This window comes from Varanus komodoensis, unplaced genomic scaffold (genome assembly GCF_004798865.1).
Source record: "Varanus komodoensis strain SLA01 unplaced genomic scaffold, ASM479886v1 scaffold1, whole genome shotgun sequence".
Taxonomy (NCBI): domain Eukaryota; kingdom Metazoa; phylum Chordata; class Lepidosauria; order Squamata; family Varanidae; genus Varanus; species Varanus komodoensis.
Genome location: NW_025335268.1, coordinates 41,501,802 through 41,519,759, shown reverse-complemented (window position 1 = coordinate 41,519,759; position 17,958 = coordinate 41,501,802). Strand labels below are relative to the sequence as shown.

Here is a 17,958-nt window from a genome sequence, read left to right as displayed (position 1 = left end):
TAATGCCCATCTACCATGAACAGTACACAGTCTCTTTCATCTCAAGCTTCTAGCAAGGCTGATGGGCAAATGTATGTAATCCCTGGGAACGAGGTACAGATTAGTTTATCATGCAACGATCTGAAGGATTTTTTTTTCTCCCAAAGTGCACTTTGGGCTGATCGTTAGAGTGCCACTTATTAAAACTGATCTAAGCGTAATTGGAGCTAGACAATAAATGTGCCTGCCCTAGGGGGCAGTCTGTGTAGTCGTGATTTCATATCTTTCTAAAACATTAAAATGTTTATTTTAGGTTGTTCAGTATTCATCTGAAGAAACAATTATGCTGTATGTTTCATTGCCAATGTTGTCATGTCAGGGAAAGTTTAACTCTCCTGTGCCTCTGGCAACACCCGCCTCTCCAAAGCTGGTATTTGTATTTCAAGGAAAGCTGCTTTGGCGAACAGAAAGAGTTAAGTTTACTTAACCCATTCTCCACAGTCATAAACAAAACCCATGTCCTTTAATTGCATTTACACAATTTCTAGCATGTCTAGTTTGGCCCCCAGAGTGGCTTGCAAATTAAACAATAAAACTTTAAAATCACAAATAATTTGCTATAAAAACAGAATGCAATACAGCAATAAAATATCAGTATAAAATAGCGGACTACGTCAAACAAAAGCATAACCAAAACTCTTGGCAAATGAAAAGGTTTTCATCTGGCACCAAACAGAAAACAAAGTCTGTGCCAGCTAAAACATGTCAATGAGGGGATTCTGAAGATAGGATACCATAGCAGAAGAGCTCTCCTAGGTCCAAAGCTACCCTTTCTCTGATCCAGCCACCCTAATACTCCTTTCTTTCTCATTTAGTTTCCTTATCTTCCAGGAGCTCTTCACAGTCCTTTGCCATCCATTGAGTAAGAATTTAATCCCAATCAATTTGATAATTTTTGCTTATATCACAGAAGCTGGACTGCAAGTTACTTAATGAAGAACTGAACACTCAAAACCATCATGCAGACTTCCCTAACCAGCACTAGATACTTTACCCTGCGAACACAGTATACTATAGATTGAGTTACGTTTGGCTTGGTAGAGGAGCAAACAGTGCAAGATAGGAATGTGCACCCTTTCATTGACCTCCCTCAGCTCAGGCCCCATAAGTCTCCAAATCAAGACCAGGCTGAACACTATTCACCCTTGCCTCCATCCTTCCTTTTACATGTACAGACAGTGGAATCTAAAACAATTGCTTATTGGGGCAGAAAAATATTTTTCATAATGTCTTCTTCTCTCCACATAGTTTTCAAAACTTAGATATACTTAGCTCAAAGACATACTGGAATACACTACTCACCTTTCTTTATAAACTGTCTTATGTTCAGGGAAAATGGTTTTGTTGACCTAGGTTTTTACAGGTTTGCTTTTATATATAAACAGTATAAACAGGGTTCAGTGATATTTGCTATGAGAACATATTCAAAAGGCAGCATGGGAAAACTTTCATTAGGGCTAGGGATGCTGCCAAAATCCAAAACTGGTTGATATGTAGGCCAAGTCAAGGTTTGTAATTCATGAATGTGTAACGAATGCAGACTTCGTTCAAATAAGCTTTATTTCTGTAATTCTGACTGAGACTGATTGAGTTCATTTTTATCTCCTGTGCCAATGTGGTCTGTCTGAGAATCCAAATTCCACCATTTTGTGCATGTTCTTATGTTGGATGCTATAATGAAAATGTAAATTCCCCATTTGCAGTGCAAATATGCATGACATTATTTTACTTAAACCTTTTTGTTACTCTTGCCCATATGAATCAGTCTAAAATTTGGATTGGAAACCAGTCATGTTTGAACTAAACCTCATGCTGGTTAGTATCCACCCATGTTCAGTTTGCATGAGTTGGCATTAATTTTTGACCCAACTCTTCAACTACAAAAAAACTTAGTTTATTCTGGGTGCTAGGGCTGGTCAACCAAAATTCAGAAAAGAGTTTAGAAAATGAGTTGCTAATGTTGGTGTGTTAAAAATAGGCACCCCTGCACACATATTGTACATAGGGTGACAAAGGTATCAGAAGGTGCTACCCTAAAAGTGGCCTTGAAGGTCATTTCCAAGGTCACCCTTCAGATCTTCTTAGTCTTCTTTCAGGAAAACTGCCACAGCAATTAAAGTAGTGACCCAATCTGGACATACTCTACACCAAAATGAAGGTAAGGATCCCTGGTACCAAACTTATTGTACCCATGAAACTTATTGTACCCATGTACTCTTTGTTGAGTGCAACTCAACCAACAATAACACTAAAAATAGGGGTAGGTGAAAATTTTGTTTCATTTTAGTACTGAAAAGAATTGAACAAATTCATGGTTTTCCCTGGATGGATGATTAGCTTCTCTCACAAGATTTAAAGATATTAAAAATTTATACATTAGGCAAAAAATGAATGAAACTGACAGATGTGTCCATCCATGTCCAGAGCTTTGAATGTTTTTTCTTAGTACTGTGCTGATTCTGTGTGCAACCTTTATTTTGCTTTTTTCTTTAATAGCTATATGGTAGGCAGCTAAGTCACAGTCTGCTCCCTGCTGGGAATAGTTCATCTATTGAATTTGGCTGGTACAGTTGGGTAAGAATTGTGTTGCATTTTCATAAGAATTTACCATTATTTGCAAGAGGTTTCATATTTTAGAGAAAGAACTGGAGACTGAAAAAATCTGAATGTGGGAGATAATGAGAGTAACATAGAAACACAAAAACAGAGGGAGTCAGAAGGGGTCTCCTGGGTCATTTAGTCTGACCCCCGGCTCTAGCTGGGTTTGCTCATGACATGCCTACCATGTGCATGTCCGGCCTATCCTTGAACACCTGCACTGATGGGGCTTCAGCAACCTCCCGTGGAAGCACATTCCATACCCTTCGGGTCCTAACTGTCAGGAAGTACTTCCTGGCATCCAAATTGAACCTTGGTTCCCTGAGCTTTGCGCCATTGGAATGCGTCCTGCCCTCCTCTACAGGGGAAAACAGGTCTCTACCCACCTTTGTGTGACACCCCCTCACATACTTATATGTCACCAACAGATCCCCTCGGAGTTTCCTCCAGGCTGAGAAGACCCAGCTTCCTCAGTCTTGCCTCATACAGCTTTCCCTGCAACCCAGCCACCATCCATGTGGCCCTATGCTTCACCGATTCTAACTTGGCTATATCCTATTTGTAATGTGAAGCCTGAACTGGACACAGTATGCCAGTTGCGGGCACACCAGAGTCATATATAGTGGTAGTAATACCTCTCTGAATCTAGACGCCATGCTTGTGGCTATGCAACCAAGGGTGGCATTCTCCCTCGTGACCACCGTATCACACGACTGACTCATGTTTAGCCTGCAGTAGACCAGAACTGTGAGATTCCTTTCACAAGTGCTGCTTTCCAGCCACTTGTCCCTTAACCTGTACTTATGACATCCATTCCTATGCCCCAAGTGCAAACCTTGCACTTAACCACATTGAACGCCATCCTGTTGTCCCCTGCCCACTTCCATAGTCTGTTCAGATCCTTCTGGATCTGGAGTACCTGCTCCTCAGTCGTGGCCACTGCCCCTGTTTTAGTATCATCTGCAAATTTGATCAGCAGGCTAGTCACCCCTTCTTCCAGGTCATTGATGAAAAGATTGAACAGAATCGGTCCCAGGACAGAGCCCTGGGAGACCCTGCTTGTCACTGGCTGCCATCCTGATGATTCCCCACTAACAGTTACTCTCTGCTTTTGGTTTGTCAACCATGCCCTAATCTAGGGGTCCTCAAACTTTTTCAACAGGGGGCCAGTTCACTGTCCCTCAGACTTGGGGGGCCGAACTACGCATTAAAAATTAATTAAATTAAAATGAATTTAAAATGAATTTAAATTAAAATAAATTTTAAAATGAATTAACATTTAAAATGTAATTAAAAATTAAAAAATGTTCGATCGCTTGCTCGAAGAAGGCCACTGAGGAGGGGCGGGAACCCCATGGCTTTCTTCGAGTAAGTTTGCTGCCCCGTGGCTTTCTCCAAGTAAGCTGCTCCGCCCCAGCCTGTCCACCCTTGGATTTCTCCCCAACCTGGCAGGATTTGTGGACGCAGAGTGAGCAACCCCCAGCATATCAATCGCCCCCATACCCGCCCCTGGGTCGTTTTCTTCAGGCAGCACTGGCCACTTCACCCCCGGCGTGGCTCCGCCCCAGAGGTGACTGGCACACGAAACCGCAAACCCACCTAAATGCAGGCAGAGAGTCGCGGGCAGGTGGGCGGTGTCTCTGCAAGTGGCAGGCAAGTGGCACGAAGTCCTGGCAGCACCAGGCCCTCCTTTCCTTGCCCCAAGCCGGCGGAGCACCAGCCTTGGAGGGCAGTCACGGGAGCAGGTTGCGCATCCACCCACCTCCCTTGCCTGCCCACTGCTGTGTCTTGCGACTGACAAGCCGGCCCATGCAAGGCGCCTGCTGCGTGCCAGCCCTGGCCCTGCGCTGCTGGTGGGAGAGAAACCGCCCCAGGGCCATCCATGATAAAGCCTGGCTCGGGAAAGGGGTCACCTTGCTGGGTCAAATCAAGGGAACAGCGGGTGAGAGTCATGAATGGGGTGCAGAGCAAGGCGGGCTGAGGTTAGAAGGGGCAACCTCTGCCCTAAGGGCCTTCTGTGAGGAGGGGCAGCAGGCCTGGAGGTGCGAGGCAGTGGTGGCTTGCTCCCTCAGAGAAGGCCACGTGGCCTGGCTGCCCCAGAGCTCACAAAATTAAAAACAGATTTGGAAAAGGTATTTTTATTACCTTCAATCCTTGTTTACTTGCTTTGTCTTTGTCTCTCTCTGTCGCCCACCTCTCTTCTGTTTCCTGCTCTGTATTCCCACTCTGTAAATGCATGCATGGGGCGGGGGGGGAGCCGGCACATGCGCCAGTGCTCTCTCTGCTCAGTTTTAAAGAATGCCTGTGCCGGCTCAGAGCTTTTGAACTCACTTGGAGCTTGTTTTCTCCGAGTGAGTCCAAAACCTCTAAGATGGGCCGGATAAATGGGCATGGCAGGCCGTAGTTTGAGGACCCATGTCCTAATCCATTGGACAGTGCATTGGTCCATCCCAAAAATCCTCAATTTCTCAACCAGGATATCATGTGGCACTTTGTCAAAGACCTTGCTAAAATCCAGGTAAACCACATCCACTGCGTCACCTCCATGTAGCCATCTCGAAACCTTGTCACAGAATTCCACAAAGTTTGTCTGACCTGATTTTGCGTGGCCACCAACCTCCCTTCCCTATCTAGGGTTACTACATCTCTCTATTATGAGCTTTTACATTGTCTTTCCTACAATGGACGTAAGGCTAACGAGTCTGTAATTCCTTTACTACACTTTTTGAAAATTGGGACCACTGATCCCACCCTCCAGTCATCTGGATTCTCACCTGTTCTCCACAAGGCCTCAAAAGTGAAAGACAACAGGTGCGAGAGAACTCCCGCCAACTCCCAAAGTACTCCCAGATGTGACCTGTCAGGGCCTGGCGCCTTTGTAAGATCCAGTGCCCTGAGCAAATTTGTCCATCGCTGTAAATTATGTCATAAACCTGGCTTTGGACCACCATAGCATTTTGACCTATTAAAAGCATGCTACACCCCCTGCAATTGGCCAGAACATGGGAAATGATAGCTTAGATGACCTTGGACATAGTTAGGTATGTATGTATGTGCAAAATATTACTATGCCATAGATACCACAAATATTGATATACGAAACAGTAGAAGCAGACTAAAGTTAAAGTAATATAAGCATCTGCAGATTGGAACTTGCGTGAATTGGCATGGCATAATTAATTTTGTCTCATTATTTGGGCTTTCCTGGCATACCCTCAGGATGTGATGAAAAGGGAGGGATATGGAGCCTAGTTACCATCAAAATATCAATGTTATTCCTAAGGCAAATGGAGCCAATATGTTGAAAACATGCTGTTGTGATATGCCTTTAAACGATTTTCTAAATCTAACTTTCCTTCATTTATTAAGCTTTCCTTCGTGTACACAGTAATAGCTTGCATACTTCTGTCATTTGAATGTTTCATTGGGTACAGTAGACATAAGTGGGCAGTGTAAAGAGGTGGTGGCTGAGCAAAGAGAAGCTAGTTTTTCATCTGTCAAATGTAGATGCTTTGAAGGAAAGTTAAAAAGTTTTTAATGAAAAATGGGCTCATGGGATTTAGACTAATATGCAGAGATGGGAAGGTTGTGTGTGTGGAGCCACAAAGAATTCACTGATGTACTGCCATTTGTAATAGACATGATAACAAATCGTTACCAGAGTAAAAAATTGATTTCTCTAAGTAAATGTTAAAATTGAATGCATTTTCATAGGTTGTATTGTAAATATATGTGGATTATAACGAGCTTTTTGAATCCTGTTATTTATAATGGTTCTCTACCTAGACAAAAGTTATATTTGGCTTCCAACAGAAAATGGAAAAATTAAGCCTGAAAGAAATTTAATCATTTTTCTCTAAGACAATCACATTGCAATATGATTTAGAAAGCATTTTTAACCATCCAGCTATAATCAGGCCTGAATCAAGGCTTAAATAAAGTACATATTCATGGCATGCCTTGGCATTCTTCAGTTCTAGTGTTATGCTTTAGTGGCATTTTAAATTTTTTATTTACTTTTATACATTTCTGCAAGACTGTGAACCTCATTGAAGGACACCCTCGAATACTTCAGGATGTTGAATGATTATACCTGAATTTGGAATGTTACAAACCTGTTCCGTGGTCTGTCACATTATGAGGTCAAGGAATGAGATGGTAACATCTGACACTTGTCCTGCGTGATTACCAAACGCAGTTTCTTCCTGCTTCCCACTTCATCTCTGACTCTAGTGCCTGATTATCTGGTTAAAATCCTTTGCCCTTTCTCTCTGAAATAGACATTGTTTGACCTTTTTTTTCTGCTACCTAATTCTGATGTCAGGGCAATGGTACCCCAAAGCCAATTTTGCTTGGTTTCTTATTACCTTTTTTCCAATAACTGTTGAACTGGGATTCCATCTGTTGCAGTTCAACAGTTTTTATGACAAGTAGCAAGCAGCATTCCCTATTCTCATCCTTCAAGGGTGTTTATTTCACAAAGACATACTATATTTATTTCCTTATTTACTACATTTTGGTCCCACCCTTCCTCCAAGTTGCCCAGGGCAAGTACATGGTTGCCATTCGGTTTTATTTTCAAAACAACACTGAAAGGTAGGTTAGGTTGAGAAAGAGTGACTGATCCAATTCACAGGACAACAAGGGAAGATGCAAAGAAAGAATAATGAGCCGTAATCAGCAGCTGGGGCACATTGCCCCTGCGCAAGTGAGGAAATGAAAGAGACGTGTGTGTGTTGCCACCTCAGTGGTCATGCCTTTAGGGAAGGGGAAACAAGAACCCACACTCAAGGCTTGTGTATGAATTTGTTGTTGAACCATGGGTTGTTGAAATGTGAGTCACACCCTATTGCAAAAGGGTGCCCACTAGCATAAGCCATTTCCCCAGTCAGCAGAGTGTTCCTCCTCCTCCTCCTCCTCAGCCCCTCTCACTGATGGGAAAGGTATCTTCGGGAGTGCAGGTGGTCAGCAGCAGCTGGAGGGAGCCCAGAAGCTGCCATGGAAGTGGTGCAGTCCATGTGGGTGATGGACTGCCCTTGGTGACCTCTTCCTTCTGTGCTCAGATGCCGGAGTGAGCAGCTCCAGGAATGCCCCCTAAGAGGCCTGACCAAGATGGAAGCCTTGCCCCCATGGCATCGGTGACGTCTCTTGCATGCTCTTTTCTTCTCCTCCATCCCTGGCAGCTGCCATTGCCTGGCCCTAGTTCACAATGTTGAGTGGTGCATACGAAGTCACAAGCAGTAGCAGCAATGTTCAGGCACTGGAGCAGACAGCTGCTGATGGTGGCCTCCCAAGGGGCCCAGCTGAGATGGAAGCCCTGCTCTGTGGCACAGGTGCCATTGCTTGCTCGCTCGCTCCACTTCCTCCATCCCGGCCCCTGGTTACTGCTACCGTCCCGCCCCAGCTCATGAAGTTGAGGGGTGCAGGAGGGTGGTGTGGACATGAACCCTGTCCTGAACAGCAGCAGCAGTGTTCAGGTGCTGGAGCAGGCAGCAGCGGTTGGAGGCCCCCACATGGCATCAGGAGGAAGGGAGTCTGCAGGTGGGTGGGAGGGTGGCAAAGAGAGTATCCATGGCAGCACCAATGACAGGCCAACAGGCACAGTGCAGGCTGCCCTGGCTGATGTGCACCTGAAAGGCCCCACAAGGTGGGAAGCCCTACCTCCTCCAGTGGGTGTGATGTAGCACCCCTCTCCCCAGTTACCTGTTCTCACCAGACAGTGTCAGGCAGGAGTCCCCAGTGCCCAGCTGTGACAGGGTGGGTAGAAAATGCAGCATCTGTGGCAGCGGTGTCCGTGGTTGCAACAGTGGTGACGGGCCAACAGGCGTGGTGTTTGCTCTCAGCAAGGCAGCAGTGGCAATCACAACTCCAGGTGGCAACTTGCCTTGCAATGTGTAGAGCTTCCTCTCCTTGCAGTTGTTGGAGGATTTATAGTTTTTATATTTTGCTCTTTTACTGACAATTTTTACAATCTGTGGAAAAGGAGCTCCTGAGATACAAGGGAAAGCGGTATAAGATTTTAACTTATTCCACATTGCAACCATGGTAGAGGTTGGGTAATGTAACTGTAAAGAGTTTGGTTACTTGGCCAAAGATGAGGGCATGGCATCCTGTTCCAGGAAAGTGAAGTTTGATCACGTTCTTTTTTATATTAACTTTGCATTTTGAATACTTAATGTTGGGTAAAGGGCAAAGGGGAAAAATGCAAACACCAGCAGGAAGGATCTGTAGCAATGATGGCAAGGCAAAACTGTACAGGGCAGCAGCACCATGCCCACTGACCCCTGGAAGTGCCAGTCCCACATGCTGGAGGCCCTTGGGCAAGACACACTTCATGGGGTCCATCTCTCAGGAGCTTTAGCTTTCTAGCACCATTGCTGCTAGCTTTTGCACCTCATCACTGCCCCCATAAGTTTACTTGTCTAGGCCAGAGCAAGGGGCAAGTTGCAGTGGAAAAAAGGAAGGGCAACTCCTGGTATTTTTTGTCTGGGCTAGAGCAGCTTGATTGGTGCCCAGTCAAGCCAACCCTTAATGCCAGCCCTGTTCTTAGCTGTTGCCCATTATCTTTGGGAGTCATAAAAATCAGACAGTGCCCAAGTCTATATTTGCTGCCAGGATTTGTGGATCTCCAGTTTCATTTAAGGTGTGCTGCTTAAGAAAAAAATATATTAACTTGAGGAAATGCTGATCATGGCTTGGAAAATCCAATATCAGGAATGTTCAAAATGTATAAATTGCCATATAGCTGAGATACCAAACACATAATTCAGTGACTCTGCAATCTGAAATATCTACAGATAATCTTAGCCTGTAAATGGCCATGTCAAAAAATGCCGAGAGCTGCTCTTGATGAAAAGGATCAAATCAACAGTTGTGCCTGTTGGGCTCATGCATGTTAGTTTTTTTTCTTCCAAGTCTGTCCCTCGACACTATTTCTTAACAACATCTGAAATGCAGGCTAGCTGATTTCTCAATTTTCTTCTTTCCCTTCCTTTACATTTATGTTTATACCACTAAATTGCAGTGCAGCATAGTCACTTTTGTTACAGGAATTAGGATATGATTTCATTTTATGTGTGTGGCTGAATATATAAAAATGTCTCTTGTATATGGCTGGATGCCTCTGTGGCCCAAGGCATTTGAAATCAAGGACATGCACATTGCTAATCCACTCTGGTTAGAGTTTCTTGGTAGTATCATCCTTTTTCCATAGCAACTTCAGACCTGACATCATTAGATTAATATTAATAGGAGATAGATCTTTCACTTAAACCTTATGGTGATTCCATAATGAACCCCTTCCCTGCCATTTTAAAACTTGCCCAATTGCAATATGTGAACCTTTTAAAATAGGTATTGTTGTTACGTGCTATCAAGTCAACTCTGACTTATGACAACCCTGTGAATGAATGCTCTCCGAAATGTCATGTCCTTCACAGTTGTGCTCATAAACTCTAGGCTGTAGCTTCATGATGGAATCATACATCTTACATTTGATTTTCCCTTCCTCTTCTGCCTTTGAATTTCCTTAGGATTAGTGTCTTCTCTAGTGAGTTCAGCCTTCTCATGATGTGCCAGAAGTATAGCAGCCTCCATTTCATTTTTTTCCGATTCCAAGGATAGATACACTTTCTGTCAGTCTAAGGTATTTGCAAAGCTCTCCTCCAGCACCATGTTTCAAATGCATCCTTTTTTCCCCTGACAGCTTTCTTCATTGTCCAGCTTTCACATCCATATTCAGGATATAAAAAGTTGTGTTGCTGTGTTCACCAAATTCTTCTGTTTAGCCTGCATTGCCAGTCTGTCTGTCTGTCCATCCATCTGTCCCTCCATTAGTTTGTTCTTTCTTTCTTTTCCTGTTCACTCTTTTAGAAAAGAACACATTAGACGATAGTGCACAAGAAGGCAAACATGTAATTGTGTTAAGTTAAATTTAGAATCTAGAAATCTCAAGAATTGACACAGAGTCATGCATCTTTTGGCAGCTCTTCAAATAAAGATTTTAGCTGTACCTAGCCGTGCCTTTTTTAATTTGACTGCTTCAGGACACTGAAACTAGCTTAACCATTCAGTGTCTTTGGCGACATAAGCAAGCTCATAAAACTCCCTTGTGGTGCTTTATTTCCCATCAATACTCCTGCAGTAAAGGGGTTGGTGTTATGCTTCCCTGAGTCCATGTGTATGTGCTTAGTAGGAGCTTCAGCAGAATGAAGGGGAGCCTTCTCAGTAATGGGGAGTCCAAATGAGCACCCTAGAGTAAAAACACTCATTCACTGACACAGTGATTTATATTTATATAGCAATGAACATAAATAGTGTTGCTTGTTTACTATGATTAGCTTCGGAAAATGTTGAGTTGAAAGGACATGTAGAAGTGAGGTAATGGATCGGAAACCATGAAAGAATCCACACTGGGAATCCTTATAATCCTTCAGACAATTTAATTGGAGTGGTTTTCAGACAAATCGGATTCCTTAGAATACATTGCAACTTGGTAGGACAGAAAGTAGATTTCCAGATGTTTTGGACTTGCTAGTTTGCATTCTAGATGGCTAGTCATGCTGGTAGGGGCTTCTTGGAGTTGAAGTCCAAATGATCTGGAGATCTTCCTTTTGCCAATCTCTGCATTAAAGTATATCTTCATTGCATATAATCCTGATACATTATTGCTTGCTTTTTTGAATTATAACCTAACCTATTTAAAGAAGAGGGAAAAAGAAACCTGCTTTACCAATTACACTGATGTAATTGCATATCTGGAATGGTTCCAACACTGTCTTTCCTCTGAGGGAAGCAGGTCTGTCTGCAGAACCTGAAGGGCAGTGATTGCCCTTTAGCCCTGCAGTTTCCCAGGTGGCCTCCAAATCTGAGAAGCATTTCTGGAACAGATTTCTAGGTGATGTGGAGGGCTGCTTGTTGCTTTTCAAAAGTGAAATATTAATCCTCCTTTGCTTTTAAAATGCATTTTGTAAGTTTAATATGGGGATCAAATGAGCTTGGATACAATACCACACTGGCTCAGGATATAGTTCAATACATCAGTATTTTAATGAATTCATTGGATTCCTTCAGTGGAACTGTGCAAGGGAAAGAAGACACTGAACTACCTGTTCTATAATGTCAAGAATTATGATCTAATAAAAGTGATTCAGCCATAGTTCGGAAAGATTTTTATATCTGGAACTGGGTGTAATATAAGCAGGTTTTCTGTTCTGAAACATTAAAGTGCTAGTAACTTTTTATTTTCACTGAATGAACAACCATATTATTCTCCGTGTTTATGAAGAAATCATGTCATAGAACTCAATCAGTGTAGAAGTTATTTATTATGCCATGTCAGATGAAAGAATAACCATTTGTTCCCTTTTTGTTGAATTTAAAGTGCAATTCTGTGCATGTCTACTTAGAGGTAAATCCCACTGATTGTAACCAACTTAACTCCCAGATAAGTGTGTAGGACTGAATTCGTGACTACTCTTCTTTTAACACATTATGAACGATGCTCACGTGACATGCATGTGTATCATATAATATTCCGCACAAGCCAGCAAATGGATACCAAATAGCACATTCAGTTTATGACCTTTTATCATTTTCAAAAATTAAAGATTTCAAATATTTCAAATTAAGAAATTATTTAAGGAGGAAGATTAAGGAAGTGATATTGAAACAAGTGGTGATGTTTATTAATGCAGCTTCATTGGAGAAGGGACTACAAGTGCTGATTGCTAATCTGTTGTGTTTTGGATTTGTTCCTGATTGTTTCTGGTTTAGTTTTTAAGTTGGACTAACATATTTCTGTTTTTGACTGAAACTGTCTCTTTTATACCTAGTATAATTCACATCTTTTAAACTGGTCACTCTGTATAAATATATTTACAATGATTAAAATTTTATCAATTATTTAAAGAATGTTGTTATTAAATCAAGGAAATTAGATGAATTTTTTAAATTTTAAAATCAGTTATGAACAGTATAGATTTGCCTTCACTCTATGGCACAAGTGAATATCTACCTCCATTTTTGGAGCTTTGAAAATACAAGCATTTATGTTGCATGTTTTCACTCATCATGAGAACCCATCATTCATAGCTAGCCATGGAGGGTGACTAGGGTCATTTTGATTGAACACAGACCTTTTCTGAATACTGACTTAATTTTGAGGGGCAAGCCACCATGACAACCCATGGGATTCTTATCACAACCATGATGGGTTGTTGTCTCATCGAAACCTGGGAGAACACATTTATCATGGGCTTCTAGGATCCTCTGGTGCTGCCGATCCTGTGTGTGGCCAGCTACATGGTAAACCCATTCATCTCTCAGCATAGCTTGTTTGCAGTGGCTTACTGTTACATGTGAGCAGTCCTTAGATTAATGGTAGAGAAATCCTGAATCCTGTCAAACTGTTTTAAGTTTGAAAACAAGCTCTCTTTGTGCACATAGCTGTACAATATTTCAGTATATAACTTTAAAATACAAAGCATTTTGTTTTACTTGTGGTTTTAATTTATTTGTTTTTATGATTGTCTTAATATATATTTTGTTTTTCATTCTGTATTATTGTTTTATTTATGGTTGTCTGGTTTAAGAACCATTTCCATTGGAAGTGCAGGCCCCAAATTAAACAGTGATTAAGAAATATATTCAAATAGGTGTATATTCTATATCAAGTGCTTATCATTTGTTACTAGCCATGGTTAATTTGGCTGCATAAAGGAAATTCAAACAGGCAGCAAACTTTTCCATAAATGCTTTGCATAAATTTGTTCCTAATCACATGCAAGGTCATGCAGTGTAAGGAAATATTGTCCAAACATATAAAATCTGTAGATTTCAAATAAAATTAATTTTAAGCCACTTTGAACTGAGATTTTCTAATAAAGGACATATTGAAGTAAGCTGGACTCGCTCAACTCTGGTTGTTATTTCAGTGAGGCTCACACAAGAAAATGTCCTAGTTGATTTTGCCCACTGACTTTATGAATTACTTTTTTTAGAGTGAGTGTAGAGTCTCATTAGAGCAGATTCATGTTTAAGTAAAATGAGAGAATATAGTTTACTGCCTCATTAAATATCACCTAATTTGCTAATATATAGGACCATTTAATAATAATAAATCACAGTGGGCATTTGGGAGTTTTTAATAAAACAAATCTAGTGAAATTAATTTTCTAGTTAATCTGATAGAAACGTATTTACTAGAAAGTTTCTGGAATGAATAATCTTATAGACCAATAATATATGGAAACATAAAATGACAAATGGACAGCAATAGATTTGAAATCCGTGAGGAGGCCAAATTTCATCTTATTTGTATGGCTGGATGCACAAGAGCTTGATGGGTTAAATGGTGGGTAAAATTGTAATATTCATTGCATTGGAATGCTCTTTAGAGGGTAAATGTAGCAATACATTAAAGTAATTATTCTATGAGCTTTAGCATGAGTGAGTTAAAGGTCATTTTGAACTTTGAGTACATTGTTAACTATTAAGGTTAATATGTATAACAATACCTTTGAATTGCAATTTATGCTAAGAATAGTAAGTAAAAGCTCTCCTTTAATACAGAATGTAACTTTTATGGCCCAATCCTATGGGGATGCCCTATGAAGAATGATAGGAATGTGAAGATGAAGATCACCTCCACGACCCTTGCACCAATTTTGGACAGATGATTTTGGCTGTTGAACTGCAGCACTTTGGAGGGGGAGAGAAGGAGGCTGAGATGATGCCAGGATCCACTGTATCTTGTCAGCACCAGTCTTCTCCTGTTGCTCTATGGAATGTCCACTAAACTCCTTCTCCAAAGTAGAGGAATGAGAGGAAGGAAGGGGATACAAGGGCTGAGTGTCAACTTTTTCCAACTTCAAAGCTGGGAATCCAAACAATTCTATGGCTATTTAGAAGCCACAGGATTGCTAACTTAAATTAGTTCTGAGTATTCTCTCTCTCTCTCTCTCTCTCTCTCTCTCTCTCTCTCTCTCTCTCTCTCTGTGTGTGTGTGAGAGAGAGAGAGGGGGGGGGCTGGGTGGCCAGCTGGCTGGCTTCTTGCCACTTGGACTTCACAGATTAACTCTCAAATGTTTGTGTTCCTTCTCCATAAACTGAAATTTGGTGCACAATAAAGATGCTTGAGTACTTCAAAAATATCAGGAGAATCTTTTATACCCAGGAATCATAACAGAGTCCAGCATCCCAGTGGAGCAGAGTCTGAGTAGGGGCAGGAATGCTGTACTGCTGGAATTTCAGCACATGGCATGCTTGATGTGGGCTCAGATTTTGATTTTAGAAGTAGCCAGGAATGGTAAACTCTATACAGAATGTATGCTTCATTTGCTAGCTATAGGATGGACGTGATAAATGCCAGCCTAAAATAATATGGAACAGAATGCAATACAGAAGATACATATTTTATTTACTAATCTAGTTAAATATTTGGCCAAATTGTATTTTAGACTGTGTGTGGTTTTTTTTGTATTATTCTTATATTGTGGGGTAATCATTGTTTTTATCTACTTGGTATTGGTTGCATTTTGTGTGTATGTTTGGATTTTGATACTTGTTGGGACATGTGGTTACAGCAGTAAATCTACATGCTACATTTTTAAATGTGGTGGTGCCCTGACTATGGAATACACTCCCCAGAGAGGTTTGCCTGGTGCCGATTCTTTTCAGCATCAGACAAAACCTTTTTTATTTTCCCACTATTTTAACGTTTAAGTGATTTTAGCTGGGGTTTTAGTATATGAATGGTTGGATGCTGTGGGGTTTGTTTTATTCTACTTATTTATTGTAAGCCATCCCGACGTTCTGTAGGGGACGGGATAGAAAAGCTTAAATGAATGAATGAATGAATGAATGAATGAATGGCTTTATAAATATAGATATGACCAAGAACACATCTAAATGTGCTCAGGATTTTGTGCCTGTTCCTGAATCAACAGACCCTTATTCCATGTCAATGCTTTTGGGACTCCCCAAGTTTCAAAAGGAAATTTGCCTTTTGACCTGTTGGACATAGCGGCAGGATCCAAAGCTCATTCTGTAGAACATTAATTTTATGGTTTCTTGAATCCTGGTGATTCTGTATTAATGAAAGCTAAGGAGTTTTTAAAGTTTTTGTCAGACTTATAGCTATCTCCAAATATTTATTTTTTTCCTTTTGATGGCTAAAACTAATATGCACCATTCTTTTTTTTATAGTCACCAGACTCAAACAACCTGCTGGGATCACCCTAAAATGACTGAACTCTTCCAGTCATTAGGTAAGATGATTTCTCCTTAATGAAAATTAATTGGCAAAGAATGTTACTGGTAGACCAATGAAAATGTTTCATGCCTGTGTACTCTCCCTGCAGTTTTTATGTTCATAAAATTACTTTTAGGAAGATGATAGTACTCTACAGGCCTAGTGATATGCCAGGTTCTGTCTGTTAATTGCACAGATGCATTCCAACACTTTTAATGAAAAGGATGCTATGATATGATTTACCCTTTTAGCAGGGTTCTTGTGTGTAGTGGCTCTCTTTCTTCCATATTCATAAATGTGGACATGACAGCATAGCTCCCCACTCAATCAAGTATAACATTTTGAATTAAATATTCTTGATGCCTTTCTAAAGATTGGGATATGTTTTAGCTAGCACATTTGCAATAAAGAGTAGGAGCTATATTGTGAAAAGGAATTTAAATGATCCCCTGAATGCCAGAAACACTGAGGGTTGTCTTTTGACATTCTTCCAGTTTCTCACAGTTATGCTCTGTCACATGCCTGAAGAATGCCTGAAAGGCGACAAGTAGGAAGACATTTTTAATTCATGCTCAGGGTTGGTTTGTTTTTTAGTTGTGTACAACTGGAAATGTGCCATGAGCCAAGGAAACAAGGTTATTTTGCATATTTTGCTACATAAAACATATGGGGACCAGGCATGGGCAGATATCATTTGTGTGATTCCATCCAAGTAATTTTGGCTATGATATTAGAAGTAAAACCTGTAAAATGTTTCTTAAGCACTGTCACATCTTGTACCCTTTTGAATGGGAACTGTCACTGAACATTGTCTCTTGATTTCTTCTGGATTAGTACATTTGTTTTCCCTTTTATTTGGTCTTCATTTTATTTATTTAAAAGAGATTCAGCTGCAGATATTCCCTTACTTAAGAGTAATACCTGATCCTTCCTTAGAATATTCTAACGTGTTCGCCCCCTGCCATTCTTTTAGCTGATCTGAACAATGTGCGTTTTTCTGCTTACCGGACAGCCATCAAGATTCGGAGACTACAAAAGGCACTGTGTTGTAAGTTTACATTTCAAAGTTCATTATTTTCTCTGCGCAGAGATTAGGATGAGAGGGCAAAGTGAATCCACCCTAAAGGAACAAGTATTAGAAACAGATTCCTGCTTACTCGATTGCTCAGTTGTACACCAAATCATGATCACAGTCACTTAAGTTGCTATAAATTAATGCAGTTAATGGAAGAGAGGGCAAGTTCGTACAGTGACATCTTTCTTCCTGAAATAAAGTGTAGGGTGTCCATGTGCTATACAAGCTATGCTGCAGAATAGCAATGAGAAGGATCATTGCAATTTGCTGAAGCGAGTATTTCTTCGTAGAGCACACTATGGTTGGCTGTGCCATTTCTAACTTCTGGTAGTGGGATGTATGTGTAAATGCTCTTGCATATTTTTCTTTTCTTTTTTAAAACCCTCCCTGTGTAAGCAAAAGTTAATCACTCCCATGCTAACAGGGGTGGGGAAGTAGAAGCATATTCAGCCAATGCTTGCACTAGTGGAAAGCACAAACTTCTAAGGTGCTTTGATTTACCATACCTAGAGATTTTCCCTTCTAATTTTTGCAGTAGTGCTATTCACATTATCTAAGGAAGGGAAGTTGAACTTCTTTCATCCCAAGGACTTTTGGAGATTTTTTTTTTTTTTTTTGAGGCATTACAGAATTGTAGGATGCCAAAAGCAAAAGATGTGAGGCTCAAAAAATGTCAGCGTATTTTAACTGGAAAAGCTTATACTGCCCATAATTAAGCCCTTAGGAACTGTAACACAACCTTTTGGAGGGGGAGGGTGCACAAAAGCTGGGAAAAGGGCTGGGACCAAGGGAAGGGAGCAAGAGCAGGGAGCATCCTAAAGGGGCTACATTTTGCTTCTGGCCTGAGATTCTGTCTACTTGTTGTCAGGGGTTGTGGCTTTGACGATACCTGCACCAAATCTAGGGTTTTGATTTGATATCCCTTAGCTCAGCAGGGGAAAAAATCCCCATTAATTTAAAGATAGGCTTTTGTGTTTGTTTGTAATGCTCTAAT

At 41.0% G+C, this 17,958-nt stretch overlaps 1 protein-coding gene across 1 annotated transcript in view; it reads left to right on the top strand.

The window, feature by feature from the left end:
• The window catches only part of UTRN (utrophin), a 365,154-nt gene that overhangs the window by 312,511 nt on the left and 34,685 nt on the right, over positions 1-17,958 (top strand). The window contains exons 60-61 of the mRNA XM_044451088.1: positions 15,844-15,905; positions 16,863-16,937. Of these exons, the coding sequence (XP_044307023.1) occupies positions 15,844-15,905; positions 16,863-16,937 (137 nt within the window). The remainder of the gene's footprint in view (positions 1-15,843; positions 15,906-16,862; positions 16,938-17,958) is intronic.